General features: G+C 43.0%; 1 protein-coding gene across 1 annotated transcript in view; it reads left to right on the top strand.

The window, feature by feature from the left end:
- The window catches only part of PTPN14 (protein tyrosine phosphatase, non-receptor type 14), a 144,700-nt gene that overhangs the window by 74,891 nt on the left and 48,194 nt on the right, over nt 1–21,615 (top strand). Inside the window, exons 3-8 of the mRNA XM_006890554.1 lie at nt 386–483; nt 5,632–5,699; nt 11,201–11,271; nt 12,634–12,721; nt 16,984–17,072; nt 20,396–20,483. Of these exons, the coding sequence (XP_006890616.1) occupies nt 386–483; nt 5,632–5,699; nt 11,201–11,271; nt 12,634–12,721; nt 16,984–17,072; nt 20,396–20,483 (502 nt within the window). The remainder of the gene's footprint in view (nt 1–385; nt 484–5,631; nt 5,700–11,200; nt 11,272–12,633; nt 12,722–16,983; nt 17,073–20,395; nt 20,484–21,615) is intronic.

Here is a 21,615-nt window from a genome sequence, read left to right as displayed (position 1 = left end):
ATATTTTCAGAATTTATCCAGGAACATGCACTGTTTGAGGTCACTTTTCTAGTCATTTTGCTGTGAGCATCCAGGTGTGGAAGAGCAATTTCAGTCTTGATCTCAGTTGGGAGGAACTGGTCCTTATCAGCAGGTCAGCCTGCTGTCCTACAAATAAATGACGTGATGAGCATGTGCTCACACTGAGAATGAACGGGATGTGGCACATCACACATCAAACAAAGATCAACACCAGCAGACCACTTTTCATCCTCTGTGGCGATAACCTTTATCAGCATCACCCGAATGCCCTGCTGTGTACACAGAGTTCTACATCTACTGGCATTTGTGGTGTTGAAATTTGTCCAAACATTTTGTTTCTAAGGTTGTTTCTTTTTCTGAACAGATATCAGTATTACCTGCAAGTCAAAAAAGATGTGCTTGAAGGACGGCTGCGGTGTACAGTGGAACAGGTGATTCGGCTTGCTGGCTTAGCGGTTCAAGGTAAGATACAGTTATGGCTGCTGTGTGAGGCTCCTTGATCAACTTAGTTAGAATGACTCTTTCTTATTGTGGAAAGAGTGTGTGTGTGTGTGTGTGTGTGTGTGTGTAACATTTGATTCTTCAATGTTCTTTACAATGTAGTGATACTAGTTATATTTATCCTGCTATTCAGTCTTCACCATTGTACATTCCCAATGTTTTCCATTTCCTGTAATAGAAATTCATTATCCTCCAAGAAGTGCCTCCTTCTCTCTTCCTCTTTCCCTCCTCTACAACCACTAATAAACTTTGATCTCTCTTGTTGTTTTATACCATTGAGTTATTACCAACTTGTCTCAGACCCTCTAGTGGATTTTCATAGGCAGTAAATTCATGTGAGAGAAGATTGCCCATGTTTCTCCCTCAGGGCAGCTGGTGGATTTGAACCGTCTGCCTTTAAGTTGGTGATGCCTGTTTTAGTATTTTATACAAACAGAATATTGCAGGGTTTTTTTACCCTTTGCAATTAACTGTCTTCACTCTACTTCTCAAGATTCATGCATATTGTAGCATGCATCAGAATTTCATTTCTCAGAGTAATTATCTTCATTTCACAATATCTTACATTAAAATGCACAAGTAGTGAGTTGTAGTGGCAAGACAGTAGATTTCTATTTGAAAACTGTTCATGCTTATGTAATTTCAGTTTTATTTGAAGAAAATAGTGACTATTATCCTATCTTTCCTTAAAGCTACATTTCAGAGCTTATGGAATATTTTCTCAGAATTATTCTGCTGTGCAATGTGGTCATATTCTGTGACTTGATGCTGTAATTACATATTGTCACTGCAGTTCTGAAGATGTCTTTACACATAATAGTTAACTTTATTCTGGTACTATTAGCAATATTAAGAATGCTTAACTGTAATATGTAATAATAAATGTGTGTTAGTCTGTCTTGCAGTTTTCCCCATATAGATTCATCAGAATGTTATTCGTTAATTTTCCTAAAAGGTCATATTAAATACAATTGATTTTTATTATTTGTAATAGTGATACTCTGTAAAGTGGCATGAGCACTAAGTCCGTAAATATTGTTTGTAAAAGAATGCAGGAATGAGTCCTTTCAAAACTCTTATCACACCAGATCATTTTTGTCAATGGATCAGTATATAACCTTGTTTTATGTGTGTTTATGTTCAAGACAACTTACTTAATATGCAGGGAGCTCTGGTGGCCCGTAGGGAAGGAGCTGTGCTGCCACACAACAGTAAGGGACACTTCTATATAGTATGAGAGTAGAAAACATGCAGCCTGTGTCACCTTGTTTGATCTCACCTGGGGTAATATGCACCCAGTGACTCAATTTTTGTTGTTGTTGCCACTGTGGAAACTTACACACAACTTCAAATATGCTGGGAGTATTGATTTTTTTAGTTACAAATAAGTCAACAATTTATAGATCCAAAATCTGCAAATAATGAGGATCAACTATAATTTATACATTGCTCTTTACTGAATAGTAGTTTCGTTAACCTGTGTTCTTATGGTTGCTATGTGCCATCAACTACAACTCATAGTGACCCTATGAAGAATACCTCTGAATCTTTTCCTATCTTAAGCCAGTCTCACTGTCTCTGACACACTTGCCCCATTACCACAGCCATTGTGTCAATCCACCTCAACCATGGTCTTCCTCTCCTACACTGACCCTTCACTCTTTTCAACCTCCTGGTAGCATGACCAGAGTATGTGAAATAGAGCTTCCACAGTCCTTGTCTTCAAGGAGAAACCTGATTTCACCCTCTCTGGGACGGGACTGTTTGTTCTCCTGGCAGTCCATGGTATCTTCAGCACTCTTCTCCAACACTACAACTCCAAGACATCGATTCTTTGATTCTTCTATAATTCTTAGTTATTGTCAAGTTTTCAGATGCATAGCAAGTAATTGAGAAGACCATGGCTTGGATCAGCCACACCTTAGTCACTAGACTATCAGACATCATTGTTCCTGGAGAGGTTCCTAATAGCAACTCATCTTGTGGTTTCCTAAGTGCTTATGTCAAGAGTGTCAATTGTGGCCCCAAGCAATATTAAATTGGTAACAACTACAGTCTTTTCTCCATCTATCATGTTGCTGCCAATTAGCCCAGTAGTGAGAATCTTTGTCTTCTTGATGTTGAGCTTCAATTCATATTGAAAACTGCAGTCCTTGACTATCTGTAGCGAACACTTCAGGTCCTCCTTGGTTTTGATGAGCTTGGATATCATGCTTGGAAGATTGGAGGGATAGAAAAAGAGGAAAACCATCAATGAGATGGATTGATTCAGTGACTAGGGTAATGGACATAGGTGTGTCAGTAAAGTTGGCACAGGATAGAATAGGTTTCAGGGATATTGTCACAAATGACTCGACAGCACATAACAATAGCAGCAACATACAAGTGCAAGCCTTCATTTTTTTTTTTTTTGCAAGCCTTCATTTTTGCTATTGTGTTGGAAACGGCAAACCCAACTTCCTGTTCCAAATTCTGAACTGAAATGGAATTTTTTATGTTCTAAGCATCTGGAAAGATGGCATTTTCTTGACCTTGACCATTCCAAGTCAAGCTACTTCAAGATTATTTCTGCTGGAACTCCTATTGCTACCATGACAATAAAAATAAGCCACATAAGTTGTATCAGAACCCACAGCCTAAAACCTGGGAGGGGAAGAAGTCAAAAATCAGTTTTAATAGAAAACCCAACAGTAGCTTTATTGAAATTACAGAGTTGACACCTTTAATAGAAGCAGGAGACTACAGAATACATTCTACTTCAGACTGAGTGGGATTTTTTACCCCTTTATAAAGTACATTCTTCCTCATTTACTTTGTTTCTTACTCTTTTTTTTCGCTTCTCTTGACTGAATCATTAGCCTTATTTTAGGTATCCTGGGTTTTGGAGGTTCCTGATGCGAGCTTTCAGGTTGAATAACTAGTGAACTTTTTCTGGGTTCCTTATACATGGGTTCTTGAAGTCCAATCTAATGAAACTACTCTTAGATGTAGTTAGTATTCTTCAACTACTTTTCTCGATGTCAGCAGATAGGTAAGTTGTGATGAAATATGATCCCTAGTTAGTAAACTTGAGAATAGTTGAAATCTTTGTCACTCCTGAATATTGCACCTGATAATACATTATGTGTTGAATTTGTCAGGATTTTTACTTCTTCAGCCACTTGGTGTATGTCCTCATTCTGTATCTACTATTACACTGAAGATTCCTGCATACATTTCTAACTTGTAAATCTTGCACATGCAGATGCCACTCTGGTTTGACTTCTGTGAGAGTGAGTGGTATCACAAGCGAGATGTGTATATATTTATACCAGGCTCACTGGCTTTGCCTTACACATGTTTAAACATACCATTGTGGGATTTAAAAAAAATTACTTTTAAACCTTGAGGAAAATGGAAATCTCAGAACACCTGATCATGCTTATATGAAACCTATACCTGGACCAAGAAGCAGTCCTCAGAACAGAGCAAGGAAACACTGTATGGTTTAAAATCAGGAAAGGAGTACATCAGGGATCCATTCTGTCCCTGTACCTTTTCAATCTGTATGCAGAACAGATCATTCAGGAAGTTGGGTTTTATGAGGAGGAGTGTAGCATCAAGATTGGAGGAAGACTCGTTAACAACCTACAATATGCAGATGGCACAACCTTCCTTGCTGAAACTGAAGAAGACCTGAAGCACTTGCTGCAAAAGGTCAAGGACTGTAGTCTTCAGTATGGATTGTAGCTCAACATCAAGAAGATAAAGATTCTCGCCACTGGGCCAATTGGCAACACAATATTAGATGGAGAAGAGATTGAAGTTGTTAGCAGTTACAGCTGCTTGGATCCACAGTCAAAACTATTAATTAACACCAGCAGTCAGAAAAATTAAAAGATGAATTACATTGGGAAAATCTGCTGTCATGGACTTCTCTAGAGTGCTGAAGAGCAACCATGTTCAGTCTAGATACAAAGGTGCTCCTAATCCAGGCCATCGTCTTTTTAATTACTTATTGTGCTTCAGAGAGTTGGACAATGACTAAGGATGACAGAAGAAATGATGCCTTTGAGTTGTGGTGCTGGTGAAGAGTCTTGAACATACCATGGACCACCAAGAAAACAAATAGGTCTGTCTTAGAAAGGGTGAAATCAAGTTTCTTCTTGGAGGCTAGGATTTTGAAGCTCTGCCTCACTTACTTTGGGCATGTAGGCAGGAGAGATTGGTCCTTGGAGAAGGACATCATCTCAGAAGGGTGGACGGACAGTGCAGGAGAGGGAGACCTCTCATGAGATGGATTGGTACAGTAACCGGGTCAATGGGTTGGTGTGTCGGAATTAGTGAGACTGGCTCAGGACCGGGAAAGGTTAGAGCTGCTGTACATAGGGTTGCTATACATCGCAGGTGACTCAGTGGCATGTAATAACAGTAACATGTTATGGCAGATTTGGAAGCAGGAGTGACATCCACTTCCTCAATAACATGCCTCTGGAAACTCTTATGAACTTTGATAAATGTTGATAGTTGTAGAGGGGCTTCAAGCCTTTTGTTCATAGGGTCGCTATGAGTCGTGCTTGACTCGAAGACAATCAACAACAACTTTTAAACAGGACAAACTGGAATGTTTAGCATTTTGCAGCTTGGAAAGTTGTTTAGGAGGTGTGGAGATGTGCAAGTTTGCTTGCCAAACGTGTATTACAGTGGGACTTTTCAGCTGTGAATATATAAGATGCAGGGGAGTTTTACTCTTCACTTGTCCAAATTAACCTTGGGTTTTAAAGTTCCCTTGGCAGACATTTGTAGGAGATGAGTAAATGCATAATTAACAAACAGATAAGTATAGACTCAACTAAGAATAAAAAAAAAAGAAAGTATACAGTACTCCTTAGGACTCAACTTTCCCATTTCCTGTTCTCCCCAGAAATGCTCACATGCTGGTATTTATAGCATTGCTAAGTAAAGTGCTCACTGTATCCAAAACATCCTTGCCTATTTTTGCTTAATAATACAGAAGATTCAATGGGAAGGTTAAGTGTGATGATAAATTTACCCTGTTTTATTCCAGCTTTGATTTCATATAATAAATGCTTTCCCTTACCCCTTTGCTTTCCCTCCCCTCCTTCTCAGCTGATTTTGGAGATTATAATCAGTTTGATTCTCAAGATTTCCTGAGAGAATATGTGCTTTTTCCTATGGTAAGTGTAATTTCCTTTTTCTTAATTAATTGTCAGTCTTCTCTTATCTTTTAAATCTTTCCTTTGAAAACCCTGAGAATTTTACACACACACATTCCTTGCAGAGGGAAGTTCATGCATTTATAAAACAAGGATGTGTTTTGTGAAAGGTTGAGAAGGTGAATGTGCCCTCCCTGGACTTCAGGATGCTCCCCCGCTCTCCATCCCCAGCTAGCTTGCTCCCAGCCTCCATGACGGTGGCATGAACCCTTTCTGAACACACTGAGCTGCTCCCCATCCAGGCCGTCTGCTGGGAGTGCGCTGCCCCATTTCCCATGAGTGCCTTCTTTTTACCATTCAGTTTGGAAGAGCAGTCTGTCTCCTCCTTGCCCATCAGCCTGATTCAGTGCAGCCGCTCTCTGTTGGATCCCTTTTAACATGGATGTGTGTCAAGACTCAGTCGTTATCTGCAGTTGTTCTTTATGCATCAATTATCACTTGGAATTCCAGCTCTGTGTTTCTTAAGAAGTGACCACTTTCTTCCTGTCCACTATTCCTTGGCACATATATGCGCTCATGAAAGTTTCTTGAGTGAACTAACCAAGTAAATATCCATTCCTGGTTAAGCCAAGAATGAGACTAGGTTTTAACCTCCAGGAAGTTTTTGTTAGTTAACTGGTTGGTTTTTGTTTGTTTGTTTGTTTGTTTGTCCTGAGGGTAATGTCAGAGAAATGAGAAGGGTTTTGTGGAATAATTCTTGTCTTTATTTTCTTTGTTTGTTGCTGTTGTGTCATGTGTGTAGAGTCAAATTTTTCCATTGGGTTTTCAAGGCTATAATCTTTTCCAAGCAGTCTCTAGGCTTGTCTCTCTCAGCTGCCTTTGGGTGGATTTGAACTGCCAGTCTTTTAGTCAGTGGTTTGATTTACCCATTTGTGCTACATAGCAACTCATGATCATCAACCATTTATTGTTATTTTTTTTATAAAAATCTGTTTTTAAGGCACCCACCTGAGCACTACAGGGGTAGATAAGGAAGCCTATTCTCAAAAAGCCTGCCGTGTAGCTTCAGAATTAGAAGGCAAGGCCAAAAGCATGTAGAACAGTCGGGATTTTATATGAGGAGAGGTTACAGGTGTTTGGGGTTTAAGAAAGGCTTAAAGCCTTAATGGTGTGCAAGTTTCTTTTTAAAGGAGGGGCAGGATCACAACAGGAAGAGACAGCAGGGAGCCAGGAATGATGTGGCTAGAGAAACAGGCCAGGAGACCTTGGTGTTTGAGAGAGTTAATTGGGCATGCTGCCTATAACTCAGGAGTCTTAGAGGGGGCAGAGGAAGGTGAGATTGGAACCGTCTAAGGAGTTAGAATACATGTTGGGCTTCTTGAGGCTTGTGCTTTGAAAATCACTGGATTCAAACAATGGGACTGTTTAGAGAAGGTCAGTTGTAGTCATCTGAGGCAAGAAGTGTAGTTTAGTTATTAGCAAGGAAGATAAAAACAAGGAAGGAAAGCAAGAGATTTGGGAAGTAAAGTGGGCAGAACTTAGCATAGAAATGATTGTGACAGACAAGGGTGTATGGGTAGGGGAGGTACAGAATGGAGCATCTGATGACAAAGGTTCTACGTTTTAAGATCTTTCAAATAGGCTACTGCAGTCTATGCCATGAAACAAAGTGTGCATACATTGTTTGAAAACCAATTTGCTCTGTAAAGTTTAACTCAAATCACAAAAGTTTGTAGATCTGGTTGGTTGTTTTTTAAGTAAACCTAGAGCTTTCTCTATATCAGTACACTAGATAAATTTTAAATTGAGCCAAAGCTAACTTCATTCTTACTGGTTAGGGAGTGACTAAGCCACCAGAGTAATAGTGGTTAGGGCTCTGTTAACTCTAGCTATGAAGTCACCTTCATTCCGCAATTAGCACATCTCTTAGCAGAAAAGTACTTCATGATGTAAAGTCGCAGACTCAAGAAAGGAACAGGATGTGAGAAAGCTTATAGGCAGTTTTATTAAGGGATCTCCTGGGTGAAGTTTCTTGGTCTGGAAATAGAGGCCGAGGAAGTGGCGCCTAAGATGTATTCTGGGCAGGTTTTTGTAATAGGGTCTTGGAGAAGGAGAAGGACATTCCACTGTAGTTAGTCGTTGGTCACACCAGGTGGGTTAGTCTGTTAATTCTTCTTGTTGACATGCTGCAATTCCCAGTGTGCTGACGGACCACAATCTTCAGTTGACCGATCACAGAACTGAAGAATATGACATGTCACCATAGGCACAGAAGGACAAGGACGAGACAAATTCATCATCCCTCCCCCCGACCTCAGTTTCAGGCCCAACACTTGGGACTAGGCATCATTGTCATCCTACCCAAATGAACATCTCCAGCATCTCAAAAGCTCATTTCAAAAAGCAGGATGTTACCCAGCATACCTGCCAGGAGGTAAAGGAAGCTTAGAATTTTAGCAAGTGTACATTTTATTGTCAAGCAAAATAGAAGGAATTGGGTTGATAGTTTCTCAATGGTTTTTCACCTACTTTTTAATCAGTCACATACAGTCAGTTACAGACAGAAATCAGAGTTGAGAGCTTCTCAGAACATTTAAAGAGCGAGTTTATTTTGTTTTGTTTTTAACAAGCAAACTATTTACATCCCTCCACCTCGTGTGTGTCAGAGTGCACTTGCGCCCCATAGGAGTTTCATCCAGATGTGGGGATAGGAAAACAAAGCAGAAGGAAACGGTACCTGAGAGAACTGAGCTCTGAAGAATGCGACCCTTTTCAATGGATGTGATGGACTTGGTTGACCTTCAAGGAAAGGTGGACTGGAGCATGAGTGGAGGTGGGAGGACAGTTTGTGTTAGAAAGAGAAGAAGGCATTGAGCTGGGTTGGCCTGAGACCGTGGCCACTGGGGAGTGGAGTCTGGAGGGGAAGGCTGGGTCACATGAAGAATGGCTTGAATGCTAGCCCCAGGTGCTGACTTAATTGAGTCTGCAGTGGGGAGCCCTGGAAGGTTGTAAACTTTTCCGCTTGGTTCCGCTAGAGCTTTGAAAGGGAAGAATGCATTCCTCTGGTGGGGGAGGGAAGACTGCCTGAACGGCTGTGTTTGATCTTATAAAAGTAACTGAATTTGTCAAATGCCATTTCTTCAGCGGAGAAAAGAACACAGCTAAGTACACAGGGCACGCCACAGGTGTGTGGCTGTGTGCGGGCATGCACACTGCCATTTGTCATTCATGCAGGGCCACTCTTGCATTCTCTGTGGCACAGACAGACACGCACCTCACGGAGCCTCTGAGCCCCAGATGGGACAGTGGAGGGGAGCACAAAAGCTGAGGGGGACCCTTTGGGCTTTTTCTTTGTAAAAGTAGGAAGCCGAGATTTAATGGAATACTTTTTGATCTTCACTTAACTTTTCCACATGTCTTTCGTTAGGTTTTCAAAATTAGTGTTGGATTATTATGTCTCCTAAAACCTCCGTGTGTACACCTCACTACATTTTTAAACTGCATGCTACTTTTTGTTATGCCCCAGCTTAAAATGTGGAGCTTACTTCTCACCCTGAACTGGTATCATTTAAATAAAGAGACAAACAGAAATCATCAGGCTAATCCATTAACACTGAAAAACAAGAGCTGCTCGTAAACCTTCTTCAGCTTCTCTCAGCCATCTGTAGAAGCATTTCTAGTGCGCAGTTATACTTTCATTTATCTAGTTTTAAAAACTTGCTTTTCACTTTTGAATTACTTTGAGATGGAAAGTTGCTAATTGTTGCTGAGGTATGCGTGTACTGTGCTGGTGTGTCATCCCTGGAAAATTCTTAAGTGGAGGTAAATCTTTACATAAATGATGTTTTGGAATCATGGCAAGGAGATATTTTGGATGGTTTCTGCTACAGTATTAGCCATGCCTCGCCCCAACTCCCAGCCTCAGTTAAGCTTTAGGATATCCTCCTCAACCCCCCACCGCACCCTGTTCAGAATCCCTTTGACGCTCTCTATGGCGCTCAGAGGAAATGGAGGACACTCGTGGCCCAGTGGTTAAGGAGTTGAACTGCCAACTCAGAGGCAGGTGGGTTCAAAACCACCAGCTACTCCACAGGAGAAAGATGAGCAGTCTTCTCCAGTGCAATTTATAGCCTCTGAAAACCCTCGTAAGGCTCAGCTGTGAGTTGGCTCAGACTCAACAATAAGTTCAGCAATGAATTATTACTGCTTTGTTGTTGTGTTCTCCTCAGAATGCAAACTGGGAGAAGGAAAAAAAAAACCAAAACCAAAACACCAACTCACATGCACTGCTATGGCTTCTATTCCAACCCATAATGGCTCTGTAGGACAGAGTGAAGCTGCCTCCGTAATAGAGGATCCAAAGGTGTAAACGTCACAGAGGCAGAATGTGAAGTGACTAGTGAATTTGAACTACTCACCTGGAGGTTAACATCAGGTGCTTGACTATTGCACCACTAAATGCCCTTCCTCAGGTGTCCTGGCTCTGTGGAAGCTGTTACTGGGCAGCTGGAGACACGTGGTCCGGTATCAGCCAGCCCCACCGGTAATAAAAGAAGCGCTGTCATCACACATCTGTCAGATTCCTAAGGGACCCTGGTAGCATAGATAAGTGGTAGGCTGCCAAGCCCAGATGGTGGTAGTTTGAACCCATTCAGTGGTTCCGTGGGAGGAGAGACCTAGAGATCTACTCTCGTATGACCTAGAGACCCTCCAGGGCAGATCCTGTGTCATATAGACTTGTAATAAGTCTGTAGCTGCACCTCAGTGACACTGATCAACATCGAGGTCTGACTATCTGATGCCGTCCTTGTCTGGAGATTATGCCTCCAGGTGCCCTCTCGCTGTCCAGCATGGTGCTTTGCTGGTTAGTATTTAGTAGTCCTGACGTTGATGGTGCAAATACTTGCACCCCTACATACTGAGAGGAGTTTGGAAATAGATGTTTGTATTCAGCTCTTCTGAGCCCTCAGGAGGCAGCACACCATTGGCTCCAGAGGCTGGTGTTTGCTGGGGACACTGGCTGGGTTACCTTTGTAACCGTCATGACTTCCTTCACACCCAGGAACTCTGTCAGGTAGCATCAGAATGGACTTTTCTGTGAGTCTAAATGAATTCCCTGGTTTTGTATAGTAGACATAGTCTCCTCCTAGGCGTGACATTTGAAGGGATGGTTGTTTGGAAACACATTTGTCCCTGTAGCCTGTGTGTTAAGAGCATCTGTGTCCATGTGGGGTATTGTCAATGACAGTGTTTCTGAGAAGCAGGCTAAGAGAAAGATAAAGATCTATCCCTTGGCTCCATGGCGTTCAGTCACCAACCCACACTGAACCTTGAAATAACCAACGATGCTGCTTGGATTCCCACATTCTGAGGAAAAATGGAACACTGAGTCCTTTCATTCAGAAGAAGCCAAGGAGATAGGAAGGAGGCTAGGCTGCTCAGGAACCGGAACCTTTGAAAGCTTTCAAGCCAAATATCAAATGGCCACATCTTCTTGACCTCAGCTGCTTTCTGTTCTGCAGGATTTAGCCCTGGAAGAGGCTGTGCTGGAAGAACTGACACAGAAGGTAGCGCAAGAGCACAAAGCCCACAGGTAAGGAGAAGCAGGCAGCAGGGCAGCGGGCAGGCAGCAGGGTAGCACACCGGCCTCCTTGTCCCAACCCTGACCATGACTTGCAGAGGCCTGCTCCTTCCAGCCTGTGACGGAACTCCAGACTTCAGTTCTGAGACGCACATGTGGGTCTAGAGTAGTGCTTTCCTCCCTCCTCCTTTTTTTTCTTTTTCTCTCTTTTCCCTTCCTCCTCCTTTTTCTTTCTCTCTCCTTCCCTGTTTTTCTTTAACACTAGAAAGCCAACACAGATAGATGTGGAAATATTGGCCAACAAACGATGTCTTGGTTTTTCTGAAAAATCAGTTGTCAAGTCTCGGAAGTCTAGGACAGCCTGGGATTAAGATTCAAAGAGTGGTTTTGGGTGAAGGCCAGAGCCACCTTTCTATTGGTGCTCCTTGAGAGGAGAATAGCAGGGCACAGGAGGACATGGACTCAGGAAACGCTGAGGCCGTGAAGTCCTTGGAAGCATTTGGGAGCAACGCAAAACTCACCTCCTTCCTCTCACACCTGAAAGAACTGTGCAGTAGTAGTTGTTGGTGTTGTTATGTGCTGTCGAGTTGCCTTCTACTCATAGTAACTCTGTGTACAGCAGCTCTGAAGCCCGCCCTGCCCTGAGCCAGTCTGTCTGACTCCAACATACCTAATCGCTTTGCCTTAGTTACTGGATCAATCCATCTCATCCGGGGTCTTCCTCTATCTACTGTGCTGTCCCTCTACCCTTCCAAGCATGATGTCCTTCTCCAAGGATCGGTCCCTCCCAGGCTTGTTGCCCAAAGTATGTGAGATGGAGCTTCAAAATCCTAGCCTCCAAGGAGAAACTTGATTTTACCCTCTCCAAGATGGACCTATTTGTTCTCCTCGTGGTCCATGATATGTTCAGGGCTCTTCTCTAGCACCACAACTCAAAGGCATCAATTCTTCCTCTGTCATCCTTAGTCACTGTCCAGCTCTACTCTCATATCTTGGCCACTCGTCTCTCAGGGAAAGCTTGTTCTTTACCCGTTTCCTTCCTGTTTAATACTGGAGATTTCTCCCAGGTGAGGGAAAACAGCTTTCCTCATAAAACAGACAACGTTGTTCCTAAGGATGTTGGAATAATTATTTAGTGTTAATAGGGCTGTGACTCTTAAATCCTTTTCTCTCCATCTTAACATCCCCTGGTGAGTAAAAGGATCCTGGGACAACGTTCCTGAATTACTTAGTATCTCACTGGGTTGGGTGTTGATTACTCTTCTCAGAAACTAGAGGTAAACCACAGCTCTGGAATTTGCCACCAGGATTTGGATCTTGTGTTAACTTGGTTGCCTTTAACTGTTTCCTCCTTTGATGCTGTTTTGATTGTAGTGGAATCCCGCCAGCAGAAGCTGAACTTATGTACATCAATGAAGTGGAACGTTTGGATGGGTTTGGACAGGAAAGCTTCCCTGTGAAGGTAATCTACTCTGGCAAACCTTTGATTTAGGCCTCTTCGAAGGGCCCAGAACATGCTAAACAAAAGCAGCTGCTGTCAAGGTGATTCCAGTTCACGGTGGGATGGATCATAAGTCTTCTGGCAGGGTGCAACTGTGTTCCTTAGGATTTTCAATAGCTACACACTCGGAGAAGCGGATTGCCAGGTCTTGGTTCTAAGACACCTCCATCTAGGTTGAAACTTCCAACCTTGGGCCTGCTAACTAGGTGTTCAACCATTTGTGCCAGTGATGAATTTCCAGAAGGGCCTAGCCATTTGAAGGGGGTCGGCAAAAAAAGACCCACCACTGACAGCAGTGTACAAAAATGGCTTCGTTTTCTAATTGTTATTTGATGATTTCCATTTGCTTAGGTATCACAAATACTTTTTTCTTATATAAGATATTTTGAAGTTTGCTGTTGGCTTCAGCAAAAGATGTCATGTTCAAGATAGCATTCTAAGTGCATTCCAAACAGCAGCCCAGTCTGATATCCTTACAGGTCCCAAGGCCCAGACAAAGGGGTGAGTGGCTCATGGTGTGTTAATGCAGATGTCGGCTGGCGTTCTCTTCTTCACACCCACTCTCATTCTCATCCTTGAACTGATGGCGGGATAATTTGTTTGGGAAGTAGAATGGAACCTTTCCAGTGTTCACTCCCACTTTATTTCTCCAGTTTTGTGGAGCCATCCAATTGTGAGTTCCCAGGCACTCTTGTGTTTTCTGGAAACTACGTATGAAACTCTTATAGCACTTCATGTCTTTTGCAGCAAATACCCCTCCTGAAGTGGGGGTGGCTAGGGGGCCACTACACATGGCCACTTGTAGGATTGAACCCATATCCAAACACATTTTTCCTGTCTCTGCTGACCCACTTCATGAGGGGGGTGGGGAAGGTGGTTGTAAGGGAAGTTGTTTTATCAGAATCCTAAAGCCATTGGCACATTGCAGCAGTTTGTGGGACGCCTGAAATTTCAGCACAAACACCACACTCCAAACTGGCTCTGCTGGCTGGTTTATATGAATTCTCTTCCCCCTTGGCTGCACGTTTGCAATTTGCCTTAATGAGAACTGCCCATGTGCATCAAGTAGAACCGAGCAGGGTGGCTGCAGCTTGTGAAAAGGGCTAAATGGCTCTGTTTTAGATTTGTTTAATTTTCTTTTGCTTCTCTCATGGCTGCCCTTCATTGGGTTGCAATCCATTTTCCTTGCAATAATGCCTTATGAAGCCATCTGCAGCCCACTTAGATTTCAGTAGCCCATATATAGTCATGATATTTTGGGTCATTGAAAAACCAGAGTAAACTTTTCTCCACGTCTAGAAAACTGACTTCCCAATTCCTTAACGTTGAGAGCTGTGGGCAGATGCTTGATTTTGGTTTTAGTAATACTGAACCATGGAAAATAGGGGCAGTTGAGACAGTGTTGATCCCGCTGTGCCTGGTTCTGATGGGCTTTACGTTTGCGCTGTGGTGGCATGGGCTAGGGCGATGCTTTAGCTGCTTTGAGTGGGCAGACAGACACTGCTGATTCACTCCCTCTTGGCAACACTGAGCTGCACTGCACTTTTGTTTCACTATCCCCCCCACATGCCTATCCATGACTAAGATGACCACCTACAGACTGTAGGATCCTGCACACCCAGTGAGGAGGAGCGGGGGCAGCAGCTGTGGTCATGTGGTCTGCTCTGAAATGAGCAAGAGTGCAGGCAGGAAAGAATGCAGGCACAGCAGTTAGTGGTGCTGTCTTGTCTCTGGGTGAGTGCAGAACCGAGCTGACCAAATAAAGTAATGAGTATGATACAGACATATGCTTAGAGAAGGACATTTTTTATTTCATGTGGGCTTTTCCAAGAATGATTCCTCCAAGATGTTTGAGGCTGGAAAGGAACCAGTGCACTTCCTGACAAGCAGCCAGGCCTTCCTCTCCTGCAGGCAGAGGTGTGGCTGCTCCCCAAGGCGTCCTCTAACACTCCAGCGCAGGAACCTCCCTTCCCCCAGGGGTCTAGGGATCAAGGCAGGGGAGGGATGGAACTGTAGGTTAGAGTTCAGAACCTGGATCCTATGCTAACGTGAGCTTCATCAGTCAGGAATGATCAGTGGCTCCGAGTTGATTTTAATGCTCGGCCACCCTGGTTGTGTCAGAATTGTGCTCGCAGGTTGGTTATTTGAAGGTAGGTCACTAGACTTCTTCTCATGAGGCACCTCTGAACAGTCACATCACCAACCTTGCAATTAGTGGCTGAGCATAAGCCATTTAAACCACCTAGGAACTCTAACATCGAACTTTAAGCCTATAAATGTCGACCATTGATTGCTGTGACCCCTATATCCTGGTCATGGTGGTTACCTTGGACGTCCTCTGTGTTTTTCCATTGTCCCCACCCTGATAAACTTCCCATATTCCCTTCACTACCAGACATTTTCATGGGCCTATTGTCTTATTGTCGGTCTTAATCTTGGTTGTGCGTGGCCACTGTTTTCTTCTCATTCCCTGAAAAGGACCTGTCCACCAGTAAAAGCAAGAGGACTGAGTGAAAGTCATCTTTATCATTGAACCTTGTTCCCACTCACCCTCTTGTACTAGATTCCACTGTCAGGTGAAGGTGACCAGGCACCATTCATCCATGCACGTTCCACTCCTCCACGCTCCCATGGAAGCACCTGACCAGACCGAGAGGCCGGATACCTGGGGTCCCCAGCAAAAGCCCAGCTAGATCACTGGCAGTTTACAAGCCTCACTCATGGTCACAAAGTTCTCACCATCAGTTAGCACCCCACTTTTAAATGCCAGTTATCACTTCCTAACACTTTAATAGGAAGGTAAAGAGAGTATAGCCACCTGGGAAACCCAGCAACCCAGCAAGGAGAAGAAAAGCTCCCAGCAGTGCTCTCTTGAGTCACAGAAATAAAAAGCAAGCTTGTAAATATGACGGACTTAAGTACAATAAAAGAGAACTCTCAGAAGTTAAAAATATGCTTTCAGAAATGAAAACCTAGAGTAGAAGTTACAATTGAGGCAATCTCTCAAAAATACCCAAAATGGAAACAGAGGGACAAGAGATAAGAAAACAAGAACTCCAGAATGCTCTAAATGTATAATGAAATAATAGTAGTTCTTAAAAACAGCATACAGAGACAACAGGAGTAGAACTATTTCCCTGAATTGAGGAACTTGAGGGTCTGCACTGATAGTGATACACGTAGGTTCACATTTCACACTCCAGATCTATGAGGTGGGATTCCTTTGCTCTGAGCAAAGGTCTCTTGTGGGCTTCTTACTTCAACCCTAAATACTTAGTGGTGAGGCATAGCACTACCAACCAAACCCAAAGATAGTTGGTTCAAACCCACCAACTGCTCTGTGGGAGGAAGGTGGACATTCTCCTCCTCTGTGATTTACTGACTCACAGTAAGCTTTGAGTCAGTTCTGACTTGAAGGTACACAACAGCAACTATTTTACTCTTCAAACTATGTGCATCTAAAACCTATAATTTTAAAAAAGCAAGAACTGAGTTTAAAAGAATATAATTTTTAAATATGAAAAATCCAGTGTGACAAATTGAAAAGAAAAATGTGTGAGGACATTATGCTGAGTGAAATATCTCACTAAAGGACAGATATTGCATAGTGCTACTGTTGAAAATGGGACTGATATTGAGGTTGAGGGAAGACAGGGATGGAGGGGAGGAATGATGTATACTACATTGCAACAGATGAGGGAGAAAACTGTTTAAAAGGGATATATGATTGGGTATTATTGTCATGACCAGAGTCCAGAATGAAGTCTGCAATGAGAGTTTTACTTTTCAAGAAGAGTGAATTGGGTGGGTGGGTGGGTGGGTGGGCAGGGAGAAAAGTGCAACAATGAATGACTGGAAACCCCAAGTCTCTGTAAACTTTCATTAAAATTAATTAAAAACAAAACAAACGAACAAATAAAAACAAACTCCCATGTGAGCGAAAACCCCTGTGGAGTACAGTCCTACTCTGACACACATGAGGTTGCTAGGATTCAGAAGTGACTCAGTGACAGCTGGTTTGGCTGGGATGTGCAGTGGGATTTCTCTTGGAACTGATCCCCAACACAGTTGCCATGTTGCCATGATGCTGTTTTATTATTCTGCCAGTTATGGGTAAGAAGCAGGGTGTGGTGCCCACGGGTAGGCTGTGGCCCAGTATTTGATTCTTGAAAGACCTCTTGGTATCTGTTTGATCACAGATGTCTTCTGTTGATCTTCCACAGGACAATCATGGAAACGGAGTTCACCTTGGTATTTTCTTTATGGGGATTTTCGTGAGGAACAGAATTGGAAGACAAGCAGTCATATATAGGTATTTGGGTTGTTTTTGTTTTTTTTCCCTTTTAATTCCTTTTTTTCCCTGAGGTACTCTAGAAAATACAGTGGATAGTTACTACCTTATTAAGTGAAGGTCCAGATGGTGAACAGAACCAAACTTCTCTCGAATCAGACACAGTCAGTTCTCTGTGGAGGTTATGCAGCCGTAAGGAAATTTGTCTGTCTTTTCTTGGGGGCTTCTTTCATGAAGGGGGGCACTTGCTTCTTGACTCCCAGAGATAACTGTCAGACCCCACAGAGGCAGAGAGTAGGCAGGGACTCAAGCAAGGAATCTGACTAGAAATGGGCTCTTCAGCCTATCTCCTCCTGACCACTCTTGGAATCATCCACGAGGAGTTGTTAAATCCCAGCAGCTGTCTCTCCATTGTCCTGCATCCCCTGCCTACCCACTTGCACTGGAAGAGTGCAAACTCGTTTTCCTAGTAACCAAAGATTCCTTGTGAACAGTGATTCAAGAAAAGCATCATATTATTATGATAACTTAAAGGACGTTGATAATGCTTCTCATGTTGACACCTCAACTATCCTTTGTGGTTAACATGAATACAACCAGTGTTGGGAAAGGGCAGAGAACTTCCCCCAACCTTTGCCGTTACATGCCCCTTCATTGGCTCGCTTTGTGTCGGTGCCCATAGATTTCAGCATGTCAGTGATCTGAAAAAAAACCCACATGCTTATTTTCTAGGGCAACGTGGCCCATTATTTGGGGGGAGGACAGTTTTCCCGTGTATGCATCTGATAGGCAGATGATCAAAGACGGCTTGCAGAGGCAAAGCACAGCCTGCCTCCTGGAAGTAGATCTTGGCCAGCCATGTTCTCTCTGGATTAGTAGTTACTGCTGGTCATTTTGAGACCATTTTCTGAACAGAGAAGTTTCTTAATTGGCTTTCATCTTCCTAGATTCCCACCCTGCCATTATTTTAGCATATTTCCCCCATTTACACTTTAAATAGAGGCACTATTGAAGTAATGAGTGGACCAGTAGCTCGCTAGAACTATTCAGTAAACTTTTTTCCTTATTCAGGATCAACTCTATTCTGCATAACCACGACAAATTATGATTCAGGTCGGTAAAATGACCAAGTATGTAGAGAGTTCTAACCGTAAGTTTGTATTCCCAGTGAAAGCAATCCAGGAAGTTTTACGTTTTGCCCCATATGATTCTCTGTAGCTCAATTAATGCTTTGGTTTCTTTTTTAGTTTGGAGAGATGTAACAAAGTCTTTTTTTCCAGTAGAAAATAAAACCCCAACCATTCCAAATATGATAAGAATAGACGCTGAACTCTTACAGTCTCTTCATCACCTGTGTCTGGCTAACTTCTCTCCCATTGAGCTCTGGTAGCCTTCTGGTAAGGAGTAGCACTGCCAGCTCAAAGACATGTGGTTTGAATCCCCCAGTAGTTCCATGGAAGAAAGATGGGCAGTCTCCTACCATGCAGTTAACTGCCTCTGAAAACCCACTGGAGGCTCTGCAGTGGGTTGGTTCTGACTCAACAGTACCCAACAACAGCAGCAAGAATGACACTTCACATGAATGGCAGTCCTCCCTGTCAGTGTGAAACTGCTTCAGAGGATTTTCTATAATCTTTACAGAAACAGATTGTTACATCTTTTCCCTGAGGAGTAGCTGATAGGTTCGACCTGCCAGTCTTTGAGTGAATAGCTGAGTGCATAACTACTGCATCACAAGAACTCCTCCAGAGTGAAGGGGAGGTCACAATAAACCGAAAGTCAAATGCTACCAAGTTAACTTTGATTCATGGTGACCCTATATGTTGTCAGAATAGAACTATTCTCCGGGAAGTTTTCAACAGCTGAGTTTTTAGAAAATAGATTATTAGGCCTTTCTTCTGAGACACCTCTGGGTGGACTCAAACCTTTTGCTTAGCAACGGAGTGTATTATGCATTTAGACTACCTGATGATTCTGTTGTTGTGTACCTTCAAGCTGTCAAGTTGGAGCTGACCCTGGGGGGCGGGGGGTTCAGAGGTAGTTAATCACACGGGAGGATATTGCCCATCCTTCTCTTGCACAATGGCTAGTGGCCTTGAACCACATGCCTTCTGGATTACAGTGCAACTTCTTGCTACAAAGATGGCTAGAAATTTGTTTCAAGGGAGCTCTGGTGGCCTAGTGGCAAGAAGCTGCATTACAATCCCAGAGATTTGCTGTTCGAATCCACCAGATGCTTTGCTGGAGAAAGAGGGACAATCTCCTCCTGTACCAGTCCGATCTGATTTGACAGTACACACACAAAATATTATTTAAAAAAAAAAGAAATTGGCTCCAAGTTGGATGAAAAAGTAGCAGCTTCTTTTCATTTGTTTCCTGATTGTTTATATCTCATTTGAAATAAAGTTTTCTTGAGAAAAGGAAAGGAAATCCTGTTTGATTTTTGTTGTTGTCATCTGCATGCTTAGATCAACAATGTAAAAATGTTAAATGTTTGCTCTGGGTGGCAACATGAATCTGTGTGAGTGTCTACAGCACAGAATCTGTGAATTCTCCAGCCTACATTCCTGCGTAGACAGGAATTTTTAATCATGTACTCCTCTTAGACTAGGTGGTAAGGAGTTACACTGCCAACCCCAAAGCACACCATTTGAATCCACAAGATGCTGTGAAGGAGAAAGAGGGACTGTCTTCTCCCATGTGATTTACTGCCTCTGTAAACCTGCATGAGGGGCAGCTAGGAGTTGGTTTTGACTCAGCCGTACATAACAACAACAACAACAACAACAACAACTACCATTATTAAAAATGTTCTTAATTAAGAAATGTAAAAAGCATGATAGCTAAAGTCTCTTGGAAACTTTCTTCATAGTTAATTTTAAAGGAAATGTCTTTATGAAGAATCAACTCAAACTCATTGCCGTCTATTTGAAGCTCACTGGTAGCTGACCCTCCAGCAATTTTCCAAGGCTGTAAAACACACAAGAGGACACTGCCCATCTTTCTTCCGTAGCTATGTTGGTGGGTTCGAACTGCCGGGGAGGCACCACTATGGGTTAGTGGTGCATCTTCTACACGACCAGCCCCGCCCCCCTATTATGAAAAATAAAATCTGGGTCTATTTTACAAAGAGTTTGTAGTTATTAAGTAGATATATTTTGTTTACTTTCTCTTTTGAGAGAATGGATGTTTATACTTTGAAAAATATCTCTAAATCCTAATTTCTGAAATGAGAAGTAACGTTAGCAGATGGCCCTACTGCTTTGAATCTTAAAGGCTAAAAGGCCCTGCGGCTCTGACTGTGGCAGGTTTTTGAGTGGATGAATTTCCTTTCTTCTGTCCAGGTGGAATGATCTCGGGAACATCAGCCATAACAAGTCCACCATCCTGGTGGAGTTCATCAACAAAGAGGAGACTGCCCTCTTCCACACGGTGAGCAAATGCAGGCCTCACAAACAGCTTGCTGTTGGGCTTCTCGGCCCTTGGTGTCCTCTCCCTGTTGTTTTCATTTCTTGAGACATTAAGTGTTTGGTTGAAAATATAATTTCTGGTACTTGCCCAATGCTACTGTTGCCCATTTCAAGGCAAAACCCAAAAGGCCTACTACTTCCAGTGACTGGATTCTGACCCATTTGGTGCTCTGTTGGGTTTCTAAGGCTGTGAGATCGAAGCGACTGCCCATCTTTCCTCTGCTGAGTGGTTGGCAGGTTCACAATGCCAGCCTTTCAGTTAGCGGGCCAGTGCTTCACCTGCCGTGCCCCCACCAGGGCTCATTTCAGGATACCGAAAACTGAACCCCTTTGCCATGCAGTTAATGCCTACTCTCAACAACTCTCCCTCGGCTTTCCAAGACAGTAGTTTCCTCCTTTTCTTTTAAAAAAAAAGGTGTGTTTTTTTTTTATTATTGTGACTTGAATGAATGTTTATAAAGCAGATCGGTTTTTCAATCATCCATTGATGAACATTTAAATCTTAATGGGAACAGACAGCCTGCTCCTTCTCACTCAGAGCAACTGGTCTCTGCGACCTCCAGATTAGCAGCTCTGGGCTCCTCATTTGAGGATGGTGGTGGTGAAATACCATGTTCAAACTACGTTGTTGCTTATTTGTTGTTTTGGTTCTTTACTGTAGGATTGGGGTTCTTCTCCTGCCTTTGTGTGCTGGGTCACATTGCCTGACATGCTGAAGTCCTCTGCACTAGCTCTTACATTGCATTTTCTTTTGCCGACCGATCTAGATTTTCTTTGCCATCCTTGCCTAAGCTTCTCCTCAAATAAACTGAGAGGCTGACTTCTTCTGTTGAATGTTCTTTGAGAGCCACCACCATCCATGCATCTCATGGCCTCTCGTGTAGTGATGCTTGCAATTTATCCCAGGCTCGGCCTGACTTGGTGTATTTACTTTTGAAACACTTACTGGGGAATTACATGGAGGCATGCCCACAGTTAGTGGGAAATTACATAGAGTGTAGTCCCAGCTCTTGGGCAGACTACCTGGCTTCCCACCTTTTGGTGGGCTGGTGGACAACACGGCTGTGAATTTCAGCTGCTTGGCTTATCAGCCT

This window comes from Elephantulus edwardii, unplaced genomic scaffold, assembly GCF_000299155.1.
Source record: "Elephantulus edwardii isolate Elephantulus edwardi_28Jun2011 unplaced genomic scaffold, EleEdw1.0 scaffold00090, whole genome shotgun sequence".
NCBI lineage: Eukaryota > Metazoa > Chordata > Mammalia > Macroscelidea > Macroscelididae > Elephantulus > Elephantulus edwardii.
Note: the sequence above shows the minus strand (reverse complement) of the source record. Positions and strands in the feature narration are given on the sequence as shown.